At 35.7% G+C, this 21,454-nt stretch overlaps 1 protein-coding gene across 7 annotated transcripts in view; it reads left to right on the top strand.

Moving 5' to 3' along the window:
* LOC107598728 (serine/threonine-protein kinase DCLK2-like) overlaps positions 1-21,454 on the top strand; it is a 53,809-nt gene that overhangs the window by 17,683 nt on the left and 14,672 nt on the right. For 5 of the 7 annotated variants that reach the window (XM_016290143.1, XM_016290139.1, XM_016290142.1 and 2 more), the window contains exons 3-11: positions 3,771-3,900; positions 10,323-10,430; positions 11,447-11,503; positions 14,756-14,850; positions 17,464-17,511; positions 19,143-19,227; positions 19,650-19,755; positions 20,112-20,169; positions 20,999-21,118. In XM_016290143.1, coding sequence (XP_016145629.1) covers positions 3,771-3,900; positions 10,323-10,430; positions 11,447-11,503; positions 14,756-14,850; positions 17,464-17,511; positions 19,143-19,227; positions 19,650-19,755; positions 20,112-20,169; positions 20,999-21,118 — 807 coding nt within the window. The remainder of the gene's footprint in view (positions 1-3,770; positions 3,901-10,322; positions 10,431-11,446; positions 11,504-14,755; positions 14,851-17,463; positions 17,512-19,142; positions 19,228-19,649; positions 19,756-20,111; positions 20,170-20,998; positions 21,119-21,454) is intronic. The other 2 variants (XM_016290141.1, XM_016290140.1) reach the window with 1 other exon arrangement.

The following is a 21,454-nucleotide window of genomic DNA, read 5'->3' as shown; positions in this document are numbered from 1 at the left end:
GTACTTTAAGGCTCAAAGGAGCTTAATAATACAAGTCTTAATGAACACCTTGTAAGAAACTTAAAATAAAATAAGTAAAAGACTTGTTTAGAAATGTGTAATGTTGATTATAATAATACAGTCACTCTATAGATCTAACAACTATCGTAACCCCCTAGCAGCTGCTTAGAATACTTAAAACTTTCCAAAATACTGAGAAAGTTGGCAACATTTTTTGCACATGCATCATGCCTCTTTTTGTTTATTCTAGTATTCGTGAACACCAAGCATGTACTTGCCATCATGAGCACCGGGATTTTCCTGGTGGGCCAATCAGTGAAACGAGGGAGACCTCTTCTGATCTGAGAGAAGCCCCGATGTGTTGCCAATGCCCGTGAGATATTTGGCATGCTAAATATCTGGACCTGTCGGCAACTCACAGTCCTGCAGTGTGAAATGTGTTTTGACTGGAAATGACATCGGCGACGACCTACAACCATTGAGAGAGCAGGATACAAGTCAAGGGAAAGATGGAAAGTTCAGGGGATCGAGTCATAGATCTGCAACAAAACACCAGCATGCATGGCTTCTGCAAGCAACCATCTCTACTTCATATTCGCCCTCCTGTCATTCCAAACCTGTGTGACTGACTTTCTTCCCTGGAACATAAAAGAAGGACATTTGAGAGATTTAAAGAGCGTAACCAGTTGATGGTCTCCATTGACTTCCATAGTCAACAGGGAGCAGAAATTTAGTTACCAACATTCTTAAAAATATATGCATTTAGTCATTCTTTTGTGTTCAACAGGAGAAATAAATTCAGACAGGTTTGGAATGACAGGAGGGCGAGTACTGAGGGTGAGAGCTTGGAAATGTCCCAAGTATACTGGTAACCAGCATTAACATAGTTTTAACTGTTTAAATCTACACATTGCAGTATGTTTCATGCTGTCCATGTCATTTTTTTGGCATCTTACAAAATTGGTACAAACTAATTTTTGCATGTTGAATGTAATAGCAGGTGTAACTTGCTGAAAGGCCCCTATGATATGGTACTTCTACAAACTTTACAGACACTGGGAATGGCAGTATATATTAAAAGAAATTTCAATAACTGAATATTATTCAGGGTTTACACTTTTGATTACAGTAATTAGTGTTTTTTTCCAAATTATTTTTTACTCACAAATATTTCTACCCAATAAAATATTTTAAAGCTTGAAAAAACTAGAAAAAATTATATACTTTATAAAATGTACATTTCCACTTTTTAGGATTTCCATGACTTTTCCAGGTCTATAAATCCCTAATTTATCCAGGTATCCCAAGACAGTGAGAACGATTTAATGTAGAGGGAACTAATTAAAGTAAAAATGTGATGTAAGCTTACATATTGAGTTTTAGCTGTTTTAGCTTATTTTAAAGTTTGTTTTGTCTTGTTTTAAATCATTTTAAGCCATCTTGGAAGTGAGCTGAGGCCCCCGGTGGAGAACTGGTGCTTTAGTGACAAGCTGTTGTACCCCTAAAGTTCCTATTTTTGGGCTTTTTTTCTGACAGTGTATGTGCTCTTGAACCTCGGTTGACAAAAATATGTATCTTGTGTTTCCATCAGTCAATTTACCAAAACATATTTGGCTCCATTGCAGACTGTACTTAATTTTACAGATCCAAGATATCAGCTAAAATGATTCAGGCATGTTTAATAGTCTCCCAGTGTGGCTTTAGCCTGTTACTGTGTCAGGCCAACAACCATATGCTCCTCTGATCTGCTGATTGATGGGTATACTGAACCATCCCACAGACTGGCCATGTAGATTCCTTTTAGTTCAGATTTGTATGTGATTCAGAGAGAACCGTTTCAGGATGTTACTTTATAAATGTGCTTAATGTGTGATTTTAAAGTGACTAATAAAAGTATTATGACTGGCTAATCAGTTAGATTATAATGCTAATAATGCGAATTTGCTAAAAAATCTAAACAGAAGCACAAAGAGGCTGAAATGCTTGAGCTCAGTTGTGTTGCAATGTCGTTTTATGTGTGCAGTGAGGATATTTAAAGACCTCATTGCCACGAGAGGCTGTTGAATAGCTCATTATCATTAGCTTCCTGTTAACAAAGTACAAGAGAGATATTGGAGCAATTCTCTCTTGCCATTTGTGTCTTTCTCTGTATAGTGTCAGGCTCATGAAGGGGAAGAGAGGGCTGTCTTCCTCTCCATCTGTCTGATCTTTCTCTCAATTCCATGTAGAAGTGTGTGTGTGTGCTTGATGGAGCTCCACATTGGGACCATCTGTTTCTTGCTTCCCACCTTCATGAGTGGAGGAGTGGGCTGAAATCCGGGCATCATTCTTTGCCCACTGCCACTGCAGTTGCAAGTGTATGTGGGTGTGTTTGCATGTGCTCTCAAAAGGTTTCCTTTTTGTATTCCTAGAGACGTACTGTATATTACTCAGCCTTAATGCAGAGTTGGTACAGTTATCTAAAAGTAGTGATGCACTAAAATTGCACCAGCCCAAATTATTTGGCCAAAAATGATTTTTTTTTTGGTTTCAGACGAAATAGTTTGGAGGGCCAAAATCACTGAAACAGTGATGTTTAATTAGCGCTTGTCAGATGGCGTGTTTTGACTGTGTCAGTGTATCAAACTGTAATTGGCAACAAACTGTAGCTCCTTTGGCAAGAAGAACCAGGTATGCTTGGGCATTTTGTCCTGTGTCTTGTCAACGATTTGTCTTTGATTGTCTTTGGTTTGTGTTCCGTTCACATTTCAATCAAATTGCACCAGAGTTTGTTCGGAAGTGAACTGAAAAGATGGTTCTCCGCTTGTTTGGTGTGCAACAATGTTCGAATGGCACTGGTCACACTTATTCAAATGAATTACAATAGTATACAATAGTACAATAAAGAGTTCACTTTAATCGAATCAAACCTGTCAAGTATGAACATGTCCAAAGTCTCAGCTTTCAAACTGTCAATTTTATAACAAAATTTAAACAATAAATGTTGTTTTGATGCTCTTTAATGTGGCATGAATGAATGAATGATGCATTTATATAGCACTTTATTGTGTATTGTTGTACACCAAAAGCACTTAACAATCATGTGGGGGGGCCTCTCCTCAACCACCACTAGTGTGCATCATCCACCTGGATAATGCGACAGCAGCCACAAGACAACGGCGCCAGTGTGCTCACCACACACCAGCTACAGGTGGAGAAGAGAGAGAGTCATAGAGCCAATCAAGTGGTTGGGGATTATTAGGAGGCCATGATTGACAAAGGCCAGGGGCAATTTGGCATTACCGATCCCTGTATCTAACTCAGTTTGAGCAGATTAGTTGATTATTAAATAAATAATTTTCATACTGTATTCGAGTTGATCCTGACTCAGTTTTAAAGTTCAAATGTGTGTTTAGCTATTGGTTGGCCGACATGGAATCTGCACCTACAGAAATCTGCTGAAAGCACAATAGAAAAGGAATGCCCCTCATTGATAAAATTCTACAAACATGCTTTTAGTTATCAATAAGAGTGTATTATCTCCAGTTCTGTTTAACACATTTTTTATTATGTTTAAATCCATTTGTGCAAAAAATGTGCAAACCATCTGCAGTCTGAGTCTAGCTACTGGTATTTCAAACTCCTGGTCTGGATATTCTGCAGTGCAGTATTGTGAGCTACTACATGCTTTATCAGTTCGTCAGTTAGCAGTCACATGGTTACTTCCATTAATTTCTCAAACAGTGTTTCTCTCTTTTCGTCTTCCCCCACCCCTTCCTCTCTCTGTCCAGATTACATGTTTGGAAGACTTTTTCGGGGACGATGACGTATTCATCGCGTGCGGCCCTGAGAAGTACCGTTATGCACAGGACGATTTTGTGTTGGATCACAGTGGTAAGGCTTCCACAGCCTTTATAACCGGTAGGCTCAGCTAAACACTAACTTCATTTCAAACCAATGTCTCTCATACTAAACTCTAATAATATATTTGTATCCCTTCACTACACATCTAGGAACACACCATGCACTGTAATCAGCATGGATATGGATACCTGACTGTTTAAAATGCAATCAATTCAAATGATTAAATATTAAGTTTAATTGGCTTATCCCATTTATAGCCATGGTCTGTTATTGTATTGTCTATATTAATTAGGGATTCATCAGCCAATCATCTGTGTTGGCCAATAAAAGTAATTGTCTTCATAATATAAAAAAATAAGTATTTAACTAATTGTACATGATTGTTTAAAAACAACCAGTGATCAGAGTTGTATGTCCTGAAAAGGGGAGTGTGGAAAAATCCCAATAAAAGAAAATGTCTCCGAAAAATGACAGCAGTTTTCAGCATAACAATAAGCTGTCAATCAATATTTTTTATATAAAATACAGAGAGAAAGTAAGGATTGTGACAACATTAGGACACTTCTTTTTATAATCACTGATCTAATCTACTAATGCTGGTTGTCATTAATAGACCTGTAGACTATTTTAAAGGGGTCATGAATTGAGAAATCAACTTTTACTTGAGCTTTTGATATGCAAGAGATCATCGTACTAAAAGAAAATCCTGTTAGTTTCAGAACTGAAAACGTCCTTGTTACTGAAATAAAAGCTTTTATTGACACCAGGCCCAGCGAACGCCAGATCCTGGAATGTGCATACCTATGGCGTAATAGATAGGTTAAACGCCGCCTCCACAGAAGAATATCAACACCTAATTCTGTAGCCCCGCCCACTGATTCACGCATGACATAGTATAGGGAAATAACATAAGTGGCGCTAAACCAGATCGAGCAACCAAGCAATAAACATGTCGTTAAAGATCGCAAAATATTGTGCAGTGCCTGGTTGTGGAAGAACACAGTCACTGCATAACCTTCCAGCAATGCTGTTCCATCTATATTGGATCTGACAGGAATGGCGCAGCACACTTATGTGAGTAAAAAATATTTGTACTATGTGTCACCAATGCTTATTTGGCCAAAAATGATTTTTTTTTTGGTTTCAGACGAAATAGTTTGGAGGGCCAAAATCACTGAAACAGTGATGTTTAATTAGCGCTTGTCAGATGGCGTGTTTTGACTGTGTCAGTGTATCAAACTGTAATTGGCAACAAACTGTAGCTCCTTTGGCAAGAAGAACCAGGTATGCTTGGGCATTTTGTCCTGTGTCTTGTCAACGATTTGTCTTTGATTGTCTTTGGTTTGTGTTCCGTTCACATTTCAATCAAATTGCACCAGAGTTTGTTCGGAAGTGAACTGAAAAGATGGTTCTCCGCTTGTTTGGTGTGCAACAATGTTCGAATGGCACTGGTCACACTTATTCAAATGAATTACAATAGTATACAATAGTACAATAAAGAGTTCACTTTAATCGAATCAAACCTGTCAAGTATGAACATGTCCAAAGTCTCAGCTTTCAAACTGTCAATTTTATAACAAAATTTAAACAATAAATGTTGTTTTGATGCTCTTTAATGTGGCATGAATGAATGAATGATGCATTTATATAGCACTTTATTGTGTATTGTTGTACACCAAAAGCACTTAACAATCATGTGGGGGGGCCTCTCCTCAACCACCACTAGTGTGCATCATCCACCTGGATAATGCGACAGCAGCCACAAGACAACGGCGCCAGTGTGCTCACCACACACCAGCTACAGGTGGAGAAGAGAGAGAGTCATAGAGCCAATCAAGTGGTTGGGGATTATTAGGAGGCCATGATTGACAAAGGCCAGGGGCAATTTGGCATTACCGATCCCTGTATCTAACTCAGTTTGAGCAGATTAGTTGATTATTAAATAAATAATTTTCATACTGTATTCGAGTTGATCCTGACTCAGTTTTAAAGTTCAAATGTGTGTTTAGCTATTGGTTGGCCGACATGGAATCTGCACCTACAGAAATCTGCTGAAAGCACAATAGAAAAGGAATGCCCCTCATTGATAAAATTCTACAAACATGCTTTTAGTTATCAATAAGAGTGTATTATCTCCAGTTCTGTTTAACACATTTTTTATTATGTTTAAATCCATTTGTGCAAAAAATGTGCAAACCATCTGCAGTCTGAGTCTAGCTACTGGTATTTCAAACTCCTGGTCTGGATATTCTGCAGTGCAGTATTGTGAGCTACTACATGCTTTATCAGTTCGTCAGTTAGCAGTCACATGGTTACTTCCATTAATTTCTCAAACAGTGTTTCTCTCTTTTCGTCTTCCCCCACCCCTTCCTCTCTCTGTCCAGATTACATGTTTGGAAGACTTTTTCGGGGACGATGACGTATTCATCGCGTGCGGCCCTGAGAAGTACCGTTATGCACAGGACGATTTTGTGTTGGATCACAGTGGTAAGGCTTCCACAGCCTTTATAACCGGTAGGCTCAGCTAAACACTAACTTCATTTCAAACCAATGTCTCTCATACTAAACTCTAATAATATATTTGTATCCCTTCACTACACATCTAGGAACACACCATGCACTGTAATCAGCATGGATATGGATACCTGACTGTTTAAAATGCAATCAATTCAAATGATTAAATATTAAGTTTAATTGGCTTATCCCATTTATAGCCATGGTCTGTTATTGTATTGTCTATATTAATTAGGGATTCATCAGCCAATCATCTGTGTTGGCCAATAAAAGTAATTGTCTTCATAATATAAAAAAATAAGTATTTAACTAATTGTACATGATTGTTTAAAAACAACCAGTGATCAGAGTTGTATGTCCTGAAAAGGGGAGTGTGGAAAAATCCCAATAAAAGAAAATGTCTCCGAAAAATGACAGCAGTTTTCAGCATAACAATAAGCTGTCAATCAATATTTTTTATATAAAATACAGAGAGAAAGTAAGGATTGTGACAACATTAGGACACTTCTTTTTATAATCACTGATCTAATCTACTAATGCTGGTTGTCATTAATAGACCTGTAGACTATTTTAAAGGGGTCATGAATTGAGAAATCAACTTTTACTTGAGCTTTTGATATGCAAGAGATCATCGTACTAAAAGAAAATCCTGTTAGTTTCAGAACTGAAAACGTCCTTGTTACTGAAATAAAAGCTTTTATTGACACCAGGCCCAGCGAACGCCAGATCCTGGAATGTGCATACCTATGGCGTAATAGATAGGTTAAACGCCGCCTCCACAGAAGAATATCAACACCTAATTCTGTAGCCCCGCCCACTGATTCACGCATGACATAGTATAGGGAAATAACATAAGTGGCGCTAAACCAGATCGAGCAACCAAGCAATAAACATGTCGTTAAAGATCGCAAAATATTGTGCAGTGCCTGGTTGTGGAAGAACACAGTCACTGCATAACCTTCCAGCAATGCTGTTCCATCTATATTGGATCTGACAGGAATGGCGCAGCACACTTATGTGAGTAAAAAATATTTGTACTATGTGTCACCAATGCTTAGTTAGAGATCGCTTGATATGTCCTGATTATGTGTACGTGTCTAACCAAAGTCACAGAAGGCTCCAACTGTGAAGGACGTAGCTTGTCAAACAGGCACACACAACAGTAGTTAACTATGCAAAACTGTTATCCAATCATAGCAGTGGGCGTTTGCTTCCAAGTCTTAAGTGGAAGCGCCCATAAAAACCAAGCAATTCTCGAGCCGGCCTCAAAACCAGGGAAGAAAATAGTCTATTACTTATTGATTTTGATGTTTTTGAATGTAAATACGTGGATCTGAAATGCAAAAATATGTTTTTTGAATGTAAAAAAAGTAGACCTCAAATGGAAAAGCCAGTTCATGACCCCTTTAAAGGCCTCTTATGCAGGTCTGCTTTTTGTTTCAGTGTTTCCTTTTTAATAACTGAGACTATTTTGAATTTTACATTTACAGGAGATTTAGATTTGTGTTTATATATTTGTTTGCATTATAATTAATATACACTACCGTTCAAATTTTGGGGTGATTTTATGTTTTAAAGAAATTAATACTTTTGTTCAGCAAGGATCCATTAAATTGATCTCAAATTAAAGTAAAGACATTTATAATGTTACAAAAGATCTCTATTTCAAATAAATGCTGTTCTTATGAACATTCTGTGCATCAAAGAATTCTGAAAATAAATCTATCAGTTTCCAGGGAAAAAAAATATATATATATATTTTAGCGGCAAATCTTTTTAGCATTGATTTGATAATAATAAATGTTTCTTGTTCAACAAATGAGCATCAGAGGCTTCTGTCATATATATATATATATATATATATACACACATTACATATAAATCTTATACAACTTTTGTTTTGTTACTTATCTTCAGCTTTAGTACAATACTAACTTACTATCTGTTGTCACCTTCAGAAAAAGAAGTGAACGTATTTTAATAGTACATTTTCCACAATGGAGTCATTCATTCACTAGGTTGCAAAAATTCATTCATTTTCCAGAAAAAAACACAACTGTCAGAGGAAGTGACCTTGTTATGAGAAGTTCCTCACATTGTTCAGTGTTTAGTTTACATTTGTCTACTAGTGAACATGGTAAAGCAGGTGGGGAAGTGAAGGCATTCTGTGGCTGTGAAGTTCTAAATAAAAAAGTTTAACTTAGTCTATAATTTTCATCCTCATTTGCTGAAATGCCTCCAGTTCTTGTAGCATTTACCCCACTCACGCCCTTGATAACGATCCATAGCTGTGTGAATTTAGTTCATCTGCTTGGCATTTTGTCCTAGATCTTCTTTGCTGCCCCACTTAGGTTAAGTAGGACTTTTCCAAAAATATAAAGAAACGGTAAGTTTGCATCTGTCAGTATTTACTGCTCAACCTTTTCTTTCTGCAGCAGATGTGGAGTGTCCTTAAAATGCAAGCCCACCACAAATCTTAATCTTCTGTAACTAAAGAACTCATTACACACTCTCTTTCAGATTCTGCTGTTAAATTCTTAAATTAAGCTCCATGAAACAAATTAGCTGGGTAGTAATGGCATTTTAATAATGGCATTCGGCTTGTTTTATCTTCATCACTTAACGATCTGGTACTCATCAGCTAATTTATCTCTGCTCGGCATCACTAGCAAGCGGCGTGTAATCGACAGGACAGATCCAGCAGCTTCTATTCAGTCATTCCTTACTGAAGTTCTGCACCCACTGCTCTCATTAGAAAGATGGTCTGCTCTCATAGGGCTTGAGTAGACAATTTGATTACGCCTCTGCAGAAAGCTTCACAGTCTTGGCACATGTGAATTTGGAAATTGTCTGCAGATACCATTCATTTACTAACATGCATCTATATTAGCCCTGATGCAAGCATGTTTTGATGTGTGTATACATGTACTGTTCCTGTCTGTGTGTTTGTTTCCAAAAAGGTAAATTAAGATGGTGGCTCATGCTTAAATTATCAGATTTATACATTTACATTCAGAAGTTTGGGGTCATTTATTTTTTTTTTTAAAGAAATTAATACTTTTGTTCAGCAAGGATGCATTAATTTGATCAAAAATTAAAGTAAAGACATTTATAATGTTACAAGATTTCTATTTCAAATAAATGCTGTTCTTATGAACTTTCTATGCATCAAAGAATCCTGAAAATATCACAGTTTCCACATATATATATATATATATATATATATATATATATATATATATATATATATATATATATTAGTTAATACTGTTAATTTAGCAAGGACACATATTTATCAAAAAATTACAGTAAATACATTTAGTGAACTATATATTTTCTCCTGAAGCTTTGTTATAATATTAGGTTTCTTGCACCAAAAACAGTCAAAATTTAATTTTACATGACAATTTTCACCTTTCGTTTGACCCTTAACTGAATATTTTTCTACCATGCTTTTAATGGTACAAAAAAAGTATTGTAGTTTCAAATAATATGAAGCCACACAAATGTTTACTGCATTGATGATAAGAAATGATTCTTGAGCAGAAAATCAGCATATTAGAATTTCTGAAGGATCATGTGACACTGAAGACTTAATTAATGGCTGCTGTAAGTTCAGCTTTGACAGTCAGCTTTACATTTAAAAACAGTTCTTTTGAATTGTAATATTTCACAATATTACGTTTTTTACTGTATTTTTGATTAAATAAATGTAGCTTTGGTGAGCGTAAAAGAGACTTCTTTCAACAATATAATTTTTTTTTTAAATCCCCAAACTTTTGAAATATAGTGAACAATTAGTCAACCAGGCAAAAAGGTTAATTATTTGGAATTAGTAAAGACAATAACTGCTCCTAATTTTACTTGTATCTTTTGCAAAAGTTTGCAAAAGAGGCATCATGAGATATTATGAGACACGTATATATACATGCCTTGCTAATTTTTTATATTGTCTCTGTGTCTAGAATGTCAGGTCCTCAAGTCGTCCTATTCTCCTCGTTCTGCTCCCCCTGTGAGATACTCTGGTAGTAAAAGTCCAGGACCCACCCGCCGCAGCAAATCCCCTGGATCTGGTGAGGATACACTGCACTAGTGTCATGCAACATGGACACAAACAGCACAATCCTGTTACCACATAAATCTTTGTTTAAAAAATATAACATTCTTTAACAACTCTGCCGTGCAAAGCAAAAGACTGCAACTTCGATTTTTGTCAAAAATGAGTTATTGATATTTTTGGGACATTCAAGACATCCTTTATCATGTGCATAAGTATCTTGAGTCAATTTAGTTGTTTTTCCGAGAAAATAATGGGTCGTCTCAACCGTAAGCCCTAGAGAAACCAAGGCAGAACACCGTATAACACCAGTTACGGTTCTTTCACTTTGTTTGGAATGCTCAAATTGAGTTACGGCGTTCTGCCTTTGTTTAGCCGTGTGTCAAAATGAAGTTAACATCAATCCACAAGTCGTTCTTTTAGTTTAGGCTATTTAATACAAATCAATATAAAAGCAATTATGCTATGTCTAGCATTATTTTACGTTAATGAGCATAGCAAATAAACTGGTATCCACGGTACTCACATGTTTAACATTTAGTCTGCTTGTTACGGTCAAAACAATAATAATTAATACAGTCACATTACTATATGCAATAGCCTATATGAGATAGCCCGTGATCACTAGATTTTATACAGGTGTTACTATAACGGTTTTGTAAATGGTGATCAGCAACCAAATATTGATAATGTGGAAGTTACTGCCTTTTGCCTTGGTGTGACTTCTCACGTTTTGCAGACAATGCAAAGGCAGAGTATATTAACTTCAAAATAGGGGTAAAAATCAAGTTTGAGCTCACAATTTTTTTAATGTAGATCATTTTCATTACTAAATCATCTAATTGTTACATTTCCAATGTCCTACCTATAATTAATTTGGCTGGACAAGTAAATAACCTTAAAGTCATTGTTCTCAGTTTCACACTCTAGCGAGTTAAGGTCGTTTGCCTTTGTAGGGCAGAACGTTTTCCTTCTCCCACTCCTTCCTGAAATGTGCTGTTCCTGGTTAAATAGCTTTTCTCTCCACTCTAGTGAGAAGAACAGCAGGACACTTCTCTGCAAATAGTCAGTCTCCAGTGAAATCACCAAGTAAGTATTTGTCAAGGTTTATTGCACCAAAAAAGGTCATCATTTAGTTTTACATGTCCATTTCTACTTTCTCTTTGACCCTTAAAATTAAACAAAACGTTTTTCTACTGTACCTTTAAGACTTCTAAAGGTAAATGACTTCTGTTATGATTGGCTAACCTCTTCACATGTGAACTGAGTAAAGGTGTGATCACGTTTATCATGGTTCAGCAAATTTTTGTGGACAAAATCCAGTAATTTCAGTAAGAGTTCTTGCGATTTATTCATGCAGATTTCACAGCTGCTTCAAGTGGATTCACTGAGTTGACCAACAGTAATTTGCTTGCTTTGGAAGTTACTTCTGCGCAAGCTGTGCTTCATACATTGCTAGTCTATTGATAATAGTCAATGGACTTTTTTTGTCCACAAAATTCTGCTAATATGTGACCCTGGACCACAAAACCAGTCTTAAGTCGCTGGGGTATATTTGTAGCAATAGCCAAAAATACATTGTATGGGTCAAAATTATAGATTTTTATTTTATGCCAAAAATCATTAGGATATTAAGTAAAGATCATGTTCCATTAAGATATTTTGTAAATTTCCTACCGTAAATATATCAAAACTGAATTTTTGATTGGTAATATGCATTGCTAAGGACTTAATTTGGACAACTTAAAAGGCGATTTTCTCAATATTTTGATTTTTTTGCACCCTCAGATTCCAGATATTCAAATAGTTGTATCTCGACCAAATATTGTCCTATCCTAACAAACCATACATCAATGGAAAGCTTATTTATTCAGCTTTTAGATGATGTATAAATCTCAATTTTGTAAAATTGACACTTAAGACTGGTTTTGTGGTCCAGGGTCACATATGACCACAGCTTAACACCGCTCCTGCCAAGCTAAATACAGAATAGGCATTGATATGTAAAAAGTAGGCTGTCGTGTGTTCATATTCTTTTTAATCACAACCATATCCATTACATTATGAACAATTGATACTTATATGCTAGTTATTGATGCCTTTACCACAACCAAGACTAACATAGGACAGGAGCTGACAACTAGAGAATCTGACAGCCCTATGAAATTCTTGAGCGTCTTGAGAGAATCTTCCCCATATGATGTTGAATTTACCTAAGGGACATTCATCTGTGGAATGAGCTGTACCTGACATCTAACCCTTCAATCATGCTAATAGCTCTCCTCCATGGCCTTTCCAAATCCATCAGCTAGTCTAGAGTGCTATTTAAAACTCCCTCACTGGCCACTGCCCCGAACCCTGGCATGCACATACTCTAATCTATCAGACATACCAATTGGATGTGTACACTAAATGCAGGCATCCTCATCTGCTTTCTGCTTAGACTGGATAATGCAGTACACACACACCCTAAATTCCTGTGCCCGTGAACTGTAAAGTCTCTCTTGCATGCCTGGAGAGAAATCTGCTCATGCCTCTATCGTCAAACTCAGCAGGAAATGCCAAGAGCAGCTTTTCTACAAATCCCCGCTCCCTGTGAATTCTGACACACTTGGGATGCGTTCCATTAACGCGCATTTTTTTTTTGTGCTAAATTCTTCTACTACTACTGTATGTATCTGGGTGACATTATCTATTAAAAACAGTGTTTTATGCTTGATAACACTGTTTTAAAGTGGCCTTTTTAGAAAGATCTTAGCCATTCCTTCTCTAATTCTATGATTTAGCCTTGAGGATTTCGCTTTAGGTGAGTGGTGCACGTGAAGCCTTGTGGTGTCTGTATGTTAAAAGACTAGGCCAAGGAGACTTATGCTGCACACGCATATGTAGCCATACACATATTCTGTGTGGTAGTTCTGTTTAGATGGAGTTTCTTCTTTTGACAATTTTAAGGTCATTTTCCTGCCATTGGGCCAGCAGTAAAGTATTTTTGTTTTAAACAATGTACATGTACACAACACAATGGTTCTCAACCTTGACTGTAGGTTTCTCAGCTGTAAAGACAAGGTTACACAAACTATGGGAGTCCATATATTAAAATAAGCAACTAAAATGAAATAATTAGATTTCAGGATTCCATAAGTTTTAAGAGCTGAATGTTCTTCAAGATTCCCATTCTTTTTAACCCATGAATTTAAATTACTTGTTCAGTTGTTTGTGATTAAGGGCATATCAATAGCTTTCGGAGACATGCAAACCTTTATTAAAACTTGTTTTGACTTATTTTAAATCATTTAAGTCATCTTGAGGCCCCCTAGTGGACTCCGTCCCCCTTGGTTGAGCATAAGTACATTAACGTAAGACAAAGACTCCAGTTATGTACATTATGTGTGTGAGGAAAATCAGAATTTAAGTTGTTATTTCCCTCCACATAGCTCTCAACCCTAATTTAAATTCACTGATATTCAGTGTTGGGTAAAGTTACTTTTGAAAGTAATGCATTATAGTATACTCAATAAAAAAGTTACTAATTGTGTTACTTATTTACTTTTTATGGAAAATATTGCATTATGTTACTTTTACATTACTTTTTGTCTTCTGGGGAAGGCTTGCTTATTTGTTTTTTAATAACAAAACCCCCAAAAGTTATATTTTTGGCAACTGTGCTCTGCCTCTGCACCTCACTCCCAATTCCTCTCAACACTGGGACAGGAATAAATGGGAAAACAAAGTAACTTGCCATACTTATTTGAAAAAGTAACTCGGCTATTTTGTTGTAAATTTAAAAGTAATGCATTACTTTACTAGTTACTTGAAAAAAGTAATCTGATTACGTAACTTGCATTACTTGTAATGCATTACCCTCAACACTGCTTATGCCTGTATAAAATCACACATTAAAATTGCACAAATAAAATTTGACAGCTACAATGAATGGGAAGAATTATATGATTTTAGTAGACTGGCAAGTCATATAGACTGATCGTTTGGAAACAAGCCTTTTGTTTGTCTTTTTTGTCTGCGGAAGAAAGTAAGTCATACAGGTTTGATGAAAATGAAGTAATGAGATTTGATGATGTAAATGAAAAAAGATGTAAATGATACTTGATTTTTAAGTATAGGACAGGTACTACCTACTCATGGTATCCGCCATGTTGAAATCACATGACCAGCTGACATTAAGTAGATAATATTCTTTTCAAACTGACTGAAATGTGTTCAGCACTATTACTGATGATGTCTGAGACAATGCATGTGTAGCATAAAATAAGCAGTGTAAGAAGTAACATTGTGTTTTTCTCTGTTCTCTGTCTCCCTCCCTCTTCCTGTCACAATCCTCAGTAAATGGAGTGCCGAACAGCCAAATCACTACCCCCAAATCTGCAAAATCCTCCAGTTCCTCCCCGACCAGCCCCCGCAGCATGCGCAACTTCAAGGTAAACCCGTTGGCATGGCAACAGGCTTCCACTGTGCTGCTAATCAGTTTACTAGCAAAACATGGCGAGTTTTAGAATAGATTATTTCTTCATCAAGTCAAAAATAAGATCAGGCTTCTGAATGCTGACTCATGGATGACAGCGTCTTAACACTCTCACTCATGATTAAGGGTTTAGTGAGGCTGCCGAAATTATTGCCTCACAACAAATTGAAGCAGCAGTTGTAATGCCCCTAAATTTCTTCAGGTTAGCGTGATGACACTTTATAACTTAACTATTTCCTATCCTTAAGAAAAAAATACGGTTCAGGAAAAATGATTTTGAATTAGAAGTTATGTATTTTTTTCTGCTGTCTAAAGTTTTCATTCTTTTGATGATATATACAAGCGTTTACCTTGTTATTTCTTTGTTGTTTGTTAAATGGTAACATGAATGTCAGTGATATCTCTGGTAGCTAATATACAAGATTTTATGAAGGCTGTTCGGTTTGTGGCAATTTCTGAAATAAAAATTGAAATATTGAATATTTAAAATATGAAGTGAACATTGTTTCAGTAAAGTGTTTAACCAAAATATGTTCTTGGACTTATAAGCTTATCAGTATATAATAAAAAGCATATATTATATTAAAAAATATAATATTTTATGTTTTGTTATATAAGAATCTATGTCCACTTTTAATACATTATATAAAACTCTGCAGTTATATTAACAGCAATGATATTTCTTTTAGGGACAGTGGGTTAATTAACTTTTTTCTGTTACAGTTGCCTTTGTCATTTATTGTGTAAAAATTCAGTAGTTTGTTCAAATCACTCACAGCATAAATATTTGAATGGTATTGTTACTATTGTAACAAACATAAAGTGCGTTTCTTATAGGCAGGTAGGTTTGCTAAAAAAATTATATATATATAAATATATACATATATACATATATGACCCTGGACCACAAACCCAGTCTTAAGTGTCAATTTTTCGAAATTGAGATTTATACATGATCTGAAAGATGAATAAATAAGCTTTCCATTGATGTATGGTTTATTAGGATCTGACAATATTTGGCCGAGATACAACTATTTGAAAATCTGGAATCTGAGGGTGCAAAAAAAATCTAAATACTGAGAAAATCGCCTTTAAAGTTGTCCTTATGAAGTTCTTAGCAATGCATATTACTAATCAAAAATTAAGTTTTGATGTATTTACAGTAGGAAATTTACAAAATATCTTCATGGAACGTGATCTTTACTTAATATCCTAATGAAAAATTGATAATTTTGACCCATACAATGTTTTTTTGGCTATTGCTAAAAATATACCCCAGCGACTTAAGACTGGTTTTGTGGTCCAGGGTGTACACACACACACACACACACACACACACACACACACACACACACATATATATATATATATATAAAATGTTACTTGCCCCTGATTTTCCTTTATTAGAGTTTCTAATTATAACACCATACCAGGTGCATAAAACATTTGAGAGTGTTCAGTAGTTATAGTGGTCATTTAGCATCAGTATTGTTTCAACATTATCTTGTAAGGACATAGAAGTCTTCAACAGCACTTGTAACAGAAACTCCGCTCTGATAGGCCTAATCACTCCTATTCTTGGAAGCACTGTGAGTCTAGGCATGAGATCTGACTACAGATCTGTAATTAAACCAAAGGTCAAAGTCAAGTATGATCATAGCCTCGAGAACTCCTGGTGTTAATCTGCTTAACTGACCTGTCTATCAGACAGTAAGCTTCTTTTTTGTACGGGTGCTATCTTTAAAGCTTCTTGAAAGCACAAGGATAAACTGCATGACAAGGAGACACTTTCATTCATTTTTAGAGGATTTAGTGGTAGATTTAATAGCGAATAGAGAGTTGTTTGGCACACACAAAGTCAACTTATAGAAAAATCACAAATGAGACCTCAGATGTTGTTTTTTGTTTTTTTGTTTTTTTTTTGAGAGAGAGAGAGAGAGAGATCCACTTCCTTAGGGATCTCACAAGGATGACTTAGCTTTTCAGAAGAGAGCTCGACATGTCATATATTATGCTTAGATTTGTCAAGATAGTAAGTCTGCAATTCAGACATTTGGAGTTGAAATTAATAAATAAAAAATGATTTGGCCAGTGTCATGCATATTAATTTAATCTCTTATATGTCATAAATTGCCTCGTTTATTCATTTATTTTGTTTTTCCTAAAGAACTCTAATATGAAGTCTGACTCTGAGATAAAAAATCTGAAACAAAGTGAAATGTTGTTTAAGTAAAAATTATATTACATTATATTAAGTCTACAAAGCTGTATAAGACCAATGTCATCAAAAACTTAGAAATATGCTATTTTCAGAAACTAGAAAATAGCATATTTCATAGCATATTTAATAGAAACAGTGAATTTCTATTATGAAACAGCCTTTAACAAATTATTCATAGTGTTCTACCATTATTGTGCTCTTATACTGGGGATATGGCTGAATAAGTGGTTTGATGGTAAGTTGCCTGTGAGGCAGGTTCTTTGCACTTTGTTCCTGAGATTTCAAGCTAATTTTAGACCAAACGCGCCAACGTTGTGGTTACATAAATATCTTCCCACTTGCCTTTAGTTTAGTTGCAACAAGCGGATGGGAGTCCCCCTCTGTCTCTCTGTACAGGTATTATGAAACTCTGCTTTCTGTAGCAGCATTCAAATTAGCTGCAGTTCCTTCTGGGTATTCACGTTTTTAGTTGGGATCTTACACAAATGATTGTATCAGTCACTTTAACAGCATAGTATATGGCTGTATATTTCAACTTACAATCCACTGGAGTATTTGAATCCTTCAAAACACCCAACTGTTACTTGTGTACCTAGAGGAATCCTGTGGCCTCTATTACACCAGCTTTAACCAGGGTGCTGCCAGTATTTTGTCTCCATTGGCTTACTTAGTGTTCTCTCACATGACACTGTCACTTCGGTTTAATTCTTATTTGGCTGCTGAATCAAGATAACATGCAGGCTTTTTTATCATACTGATTGCAAGACCATTTAAAACATTTTAAGTCCCTTTTTTTCAATCACAGTCACACGCAGTTTGTCTTCCAGACAGTTCTCTTTGTCTTCTCATCAATCATTTATTTCACTAAGGATGATGCTCAGTGTCAGATGGCAGTATGCTATTGATAAAAAATACTATGCTTTATTTGAAGGTTTAGTATAATCGTATAGCTGCTACAGTATATCCAGTTCACAGTGATTTTCTTTTTACTAGGGCTGGGCAATATAGCGAACAAACCTATGGTTTGATCATGCATTCTTTTGCCTTTAGCTGCCTGAGCAATAAATCTGCATGAATTCCTAAGGTTTGATCATCATGCTGATTTGGTGATAAATATCACAATGCGTTTAATTAACTTTTATTTGGGCAATGGCTTCTTTTGAGATCCGTGCGTGTAACGTATACCTTGTTGACTGCTAAGACATGTTTTAATATCTATGAACTGATATATTTCGTTAGTTTTGATTTAATGAAATTAATAAAGTAAGGTAATAATGTATACTTATTTTATATTACCAGGAATATGGATTTGTGAATCAGGAAGGTGGTAAATGTGCACTTTTACCAATAATGACTAAAGCACATTCAGTATACATACAGCTTCACCAGTTTCAGGCAAAGCTCATTTTATGATTTTTTATGAATCAGAAATGAATCTAAATGATTTCATCAAACTCTGATTCGAATAATACTTAGCATTATCGCTTTGGAAATGTTCACTGGAGTCTTATGTTCAGTAAAACTCTATCATTCAGAAGTTTGGGGTCAGTAAGATTTTTTTTTTTTTTTAAGTTTCTGAAAGAAGTCTCTTATGTTCACCAAGACTGCATTTATTTGTTCAGAAATACATAGAAATATTGTGAAAGATTATTGCAATTTAAAATAACTGGTTTTGATTTTAATATATTTTAAAATGTTTTTTATTCCTGTGATGACAAAAGCCATTGTAATATTTGTGCCTTATGTTCATTCTGCACTGTTTCATTGTGAAAAACATTGTTGAAAACATGCCTTGACCTATTGATCAATTCTATGATGGTTAAGGCCCTGCCTTGAATACTTTTACTTACTTAAAAATACATTTTTAATATGCTCGGCTACATTTGATGTTTGGAAAACAAAAATCACTCACACTTTTTTAGTTATATTGCCCAGCCCTATCATGTATGTAAGTAAAACATCTATGGTGCTTTTAAGGAGTTTTAAATGTTTTAGTTCTTTGTGACTTATTTTGTCTCTGTTTGCAGATTCCAGCACATCACTCCTCTGCAACCAATGTGAACGGCTCCTCTGAGACTCCCCAACAACATAACAACAGTATGAGCCCTGAAGGTAAACGTCCACCCGCTATGAATCACTGGCATGTCCTCACTCACCTTGGATCTTAGTGTGTTTCAAGCCCAGAAGTCCCCGAAGGGCATTTCAGGGGCCTGACAAGGTTTGGCGTTGAAAGTGCTGACACATGCCACTCTGTGCCACATTTGTTCAGGCACTCCACCACACACTTTCCCACACTTTCACACACTGTGGTGGCTGTGTATGAGCAAACGTCCCTGTATGAGTCAGAATGACCTTCGGCTAGTTGTCTGCCTAGTGCTCTGACCAAATTCGAATTGCTGGATGAGGATGTTGGTGGTTTTACAAAACATCCCTACACTCATGACTTTTCACATGAAAACATTTTTGATCATATGGTAAGAAAATTATGTTCTTTTTAGTCTGATATGTTTCATGTATTGGTTTGTTCCCTTTAGTTAATGGAAACAGGAACCTTGCTGCTTCCACTATTTTGGACAAGTTCAAAATTGGCAAAGTCATAGGTGACGGGAACTTTGCTGTGGTAAAGGAGTGTGTCGAACGGTAAGAAAATTACAAGTTACAAAATAATTAAAAATGTTTTTTTTTTCTTTGTTATGTTCTGTCAGAAAACGATAAAATAGCTCTTCGGGGTCAATAGAATTGTGTTGTATTTTGTTTGTTCTCCCTTCTAAGTTGGTTATTGTCGTGATCTCTGATTAAAATACATAAATAATACTGTCCACATCTAGATTCGGTTTTCCTGTTTGTGTTTTTAGGCTAGAATTTTCAAAGGAAGATCTCTTGTGCACAAAAAGGACATCCAGCTTATAAATTGGTTCCTGAGGAATGCACTCAAAACAGACCTTCATTAACCTCCCTGAAACAAAGTCTATTGTTCTATTTCTTTCTTTCCACAGATCCACTGGAAAGGAGTTTGCACTGAAGATCATCGATAAAAACAAATGCAGAGGCAAAGTGAGTTGGACTTTACAGACTTTTTGCGACACCAGCCAATGGAGAGAGTGAATTGAGAAAATACCAGCTATAAATATTCCTTACCAGCCACGAAACTGTATTTTGCATTGTTTTTATTGATAATACATATATTGTGGCCTTATAATGATGCAATTATAGCTGTTTATGAGTTTTGAACACTGCCTGAAAGGTTGAGTTATTGCAATGCAAATTATTTACATCTCGGTGGTCCGTGAATTATTTCTTTGGTCCATTTAATATGGCTGATTAGATTATATTTTATGTATTTCCATTAATCCAGTATGCTGCAGTTTTTGCAAGTCATGGGAGAAAAGCTGACCAACAAATGACACCCAATTTATCCTAAAGGTGTTCAATGGCATTAAGGGATTTTGTACAGACCAGTCAAGCTCTTTTATACCAAACTCAGTAAAAAAAAGTATTTATGGATCTCCCTTTATCTACTGGGGTTAGAATGGTAAAGTTCCTCCCCAAACTGTTGCACCAAAGTTGTAAGGTCATTGTATGCTGCTGAATTTTGATTCCTTTTCATTGGAATTACTGGAACAGCAAGACCCATTATTTAGAAGGGGTGTTCACATTCTTTTGGCCATGTATGAATGATATGTAAACAGCAGTTATATTGGTGGCCAATGTCTCATAATCTAATTTCAGTCTGTGTTTTAACCAAGGAAGTTGATTTCCTGTTTGCCTGGTTTCCTGCAAGAGAAAACCTCAGGAATTCATGCCTCGGCAGCTAAAGGCAAAATAATGCAGAGAGTTGCTGTATAGTTGGGAATTTGTTGTGACACATGCTTTGAACACACAGGAGCACCTGATCGAGAGTGAGGTGGCAGTGTTGAGACGTGTTAAGCATCCTAATATCATCATGCTGATTGAGGAGGTGGATACGCCCACTGAGCTCTATCTAGTCATGGAACTTGTGAAGGTACTGTTTGTTAGTCACTTCTTATACACTCTGATACAGTCTATAAATTTCTCAACATTTCTCAGCTTCTGAAACTTCTGAACTTCATAATTATATATAATTCTTTGATTTTTAATATATCATTTGATATTTATTTTGTTTTTATATCAGACACTACCATTCAAACTACCATTGGCATCTGTAAGATATTTAAAATATATATATATTTTTTTTTAAAAGAAGTCTTTAATGCTTAACAAAGCTGCATTTAATTGGTTAAAAAATACAATAAACAGTTTATTATGTGAAATATCATTACAATTTAAAATAACTTTATTTTAATGGACTCTGTTTTAA

Source organism: Sinocyclocheilus grahami, unplaced genomic scaffold (assembly GCF_001515645.1).
Source record: "Sinocyclocheilus grahami isolate Dianchi unplaced genomic scaffold, SAMN03320097.WGS_v1.1 scaffold255.1, whole genome shotgun sequence".
In the NCBI taxonomy this organism is placed as follows: domain Eukaryota; kingdom Metazoa; phylum Chordata; class Actinopteri; order Cypriniformes; family Cyprinidae; genus Sinocyclocheilus; species Sinocyclocheilus grahami.
Note: the sequence above shows the minus strand (reverse complement) of the source record. Positions and strands in the feature narration are given on the sequence as shown.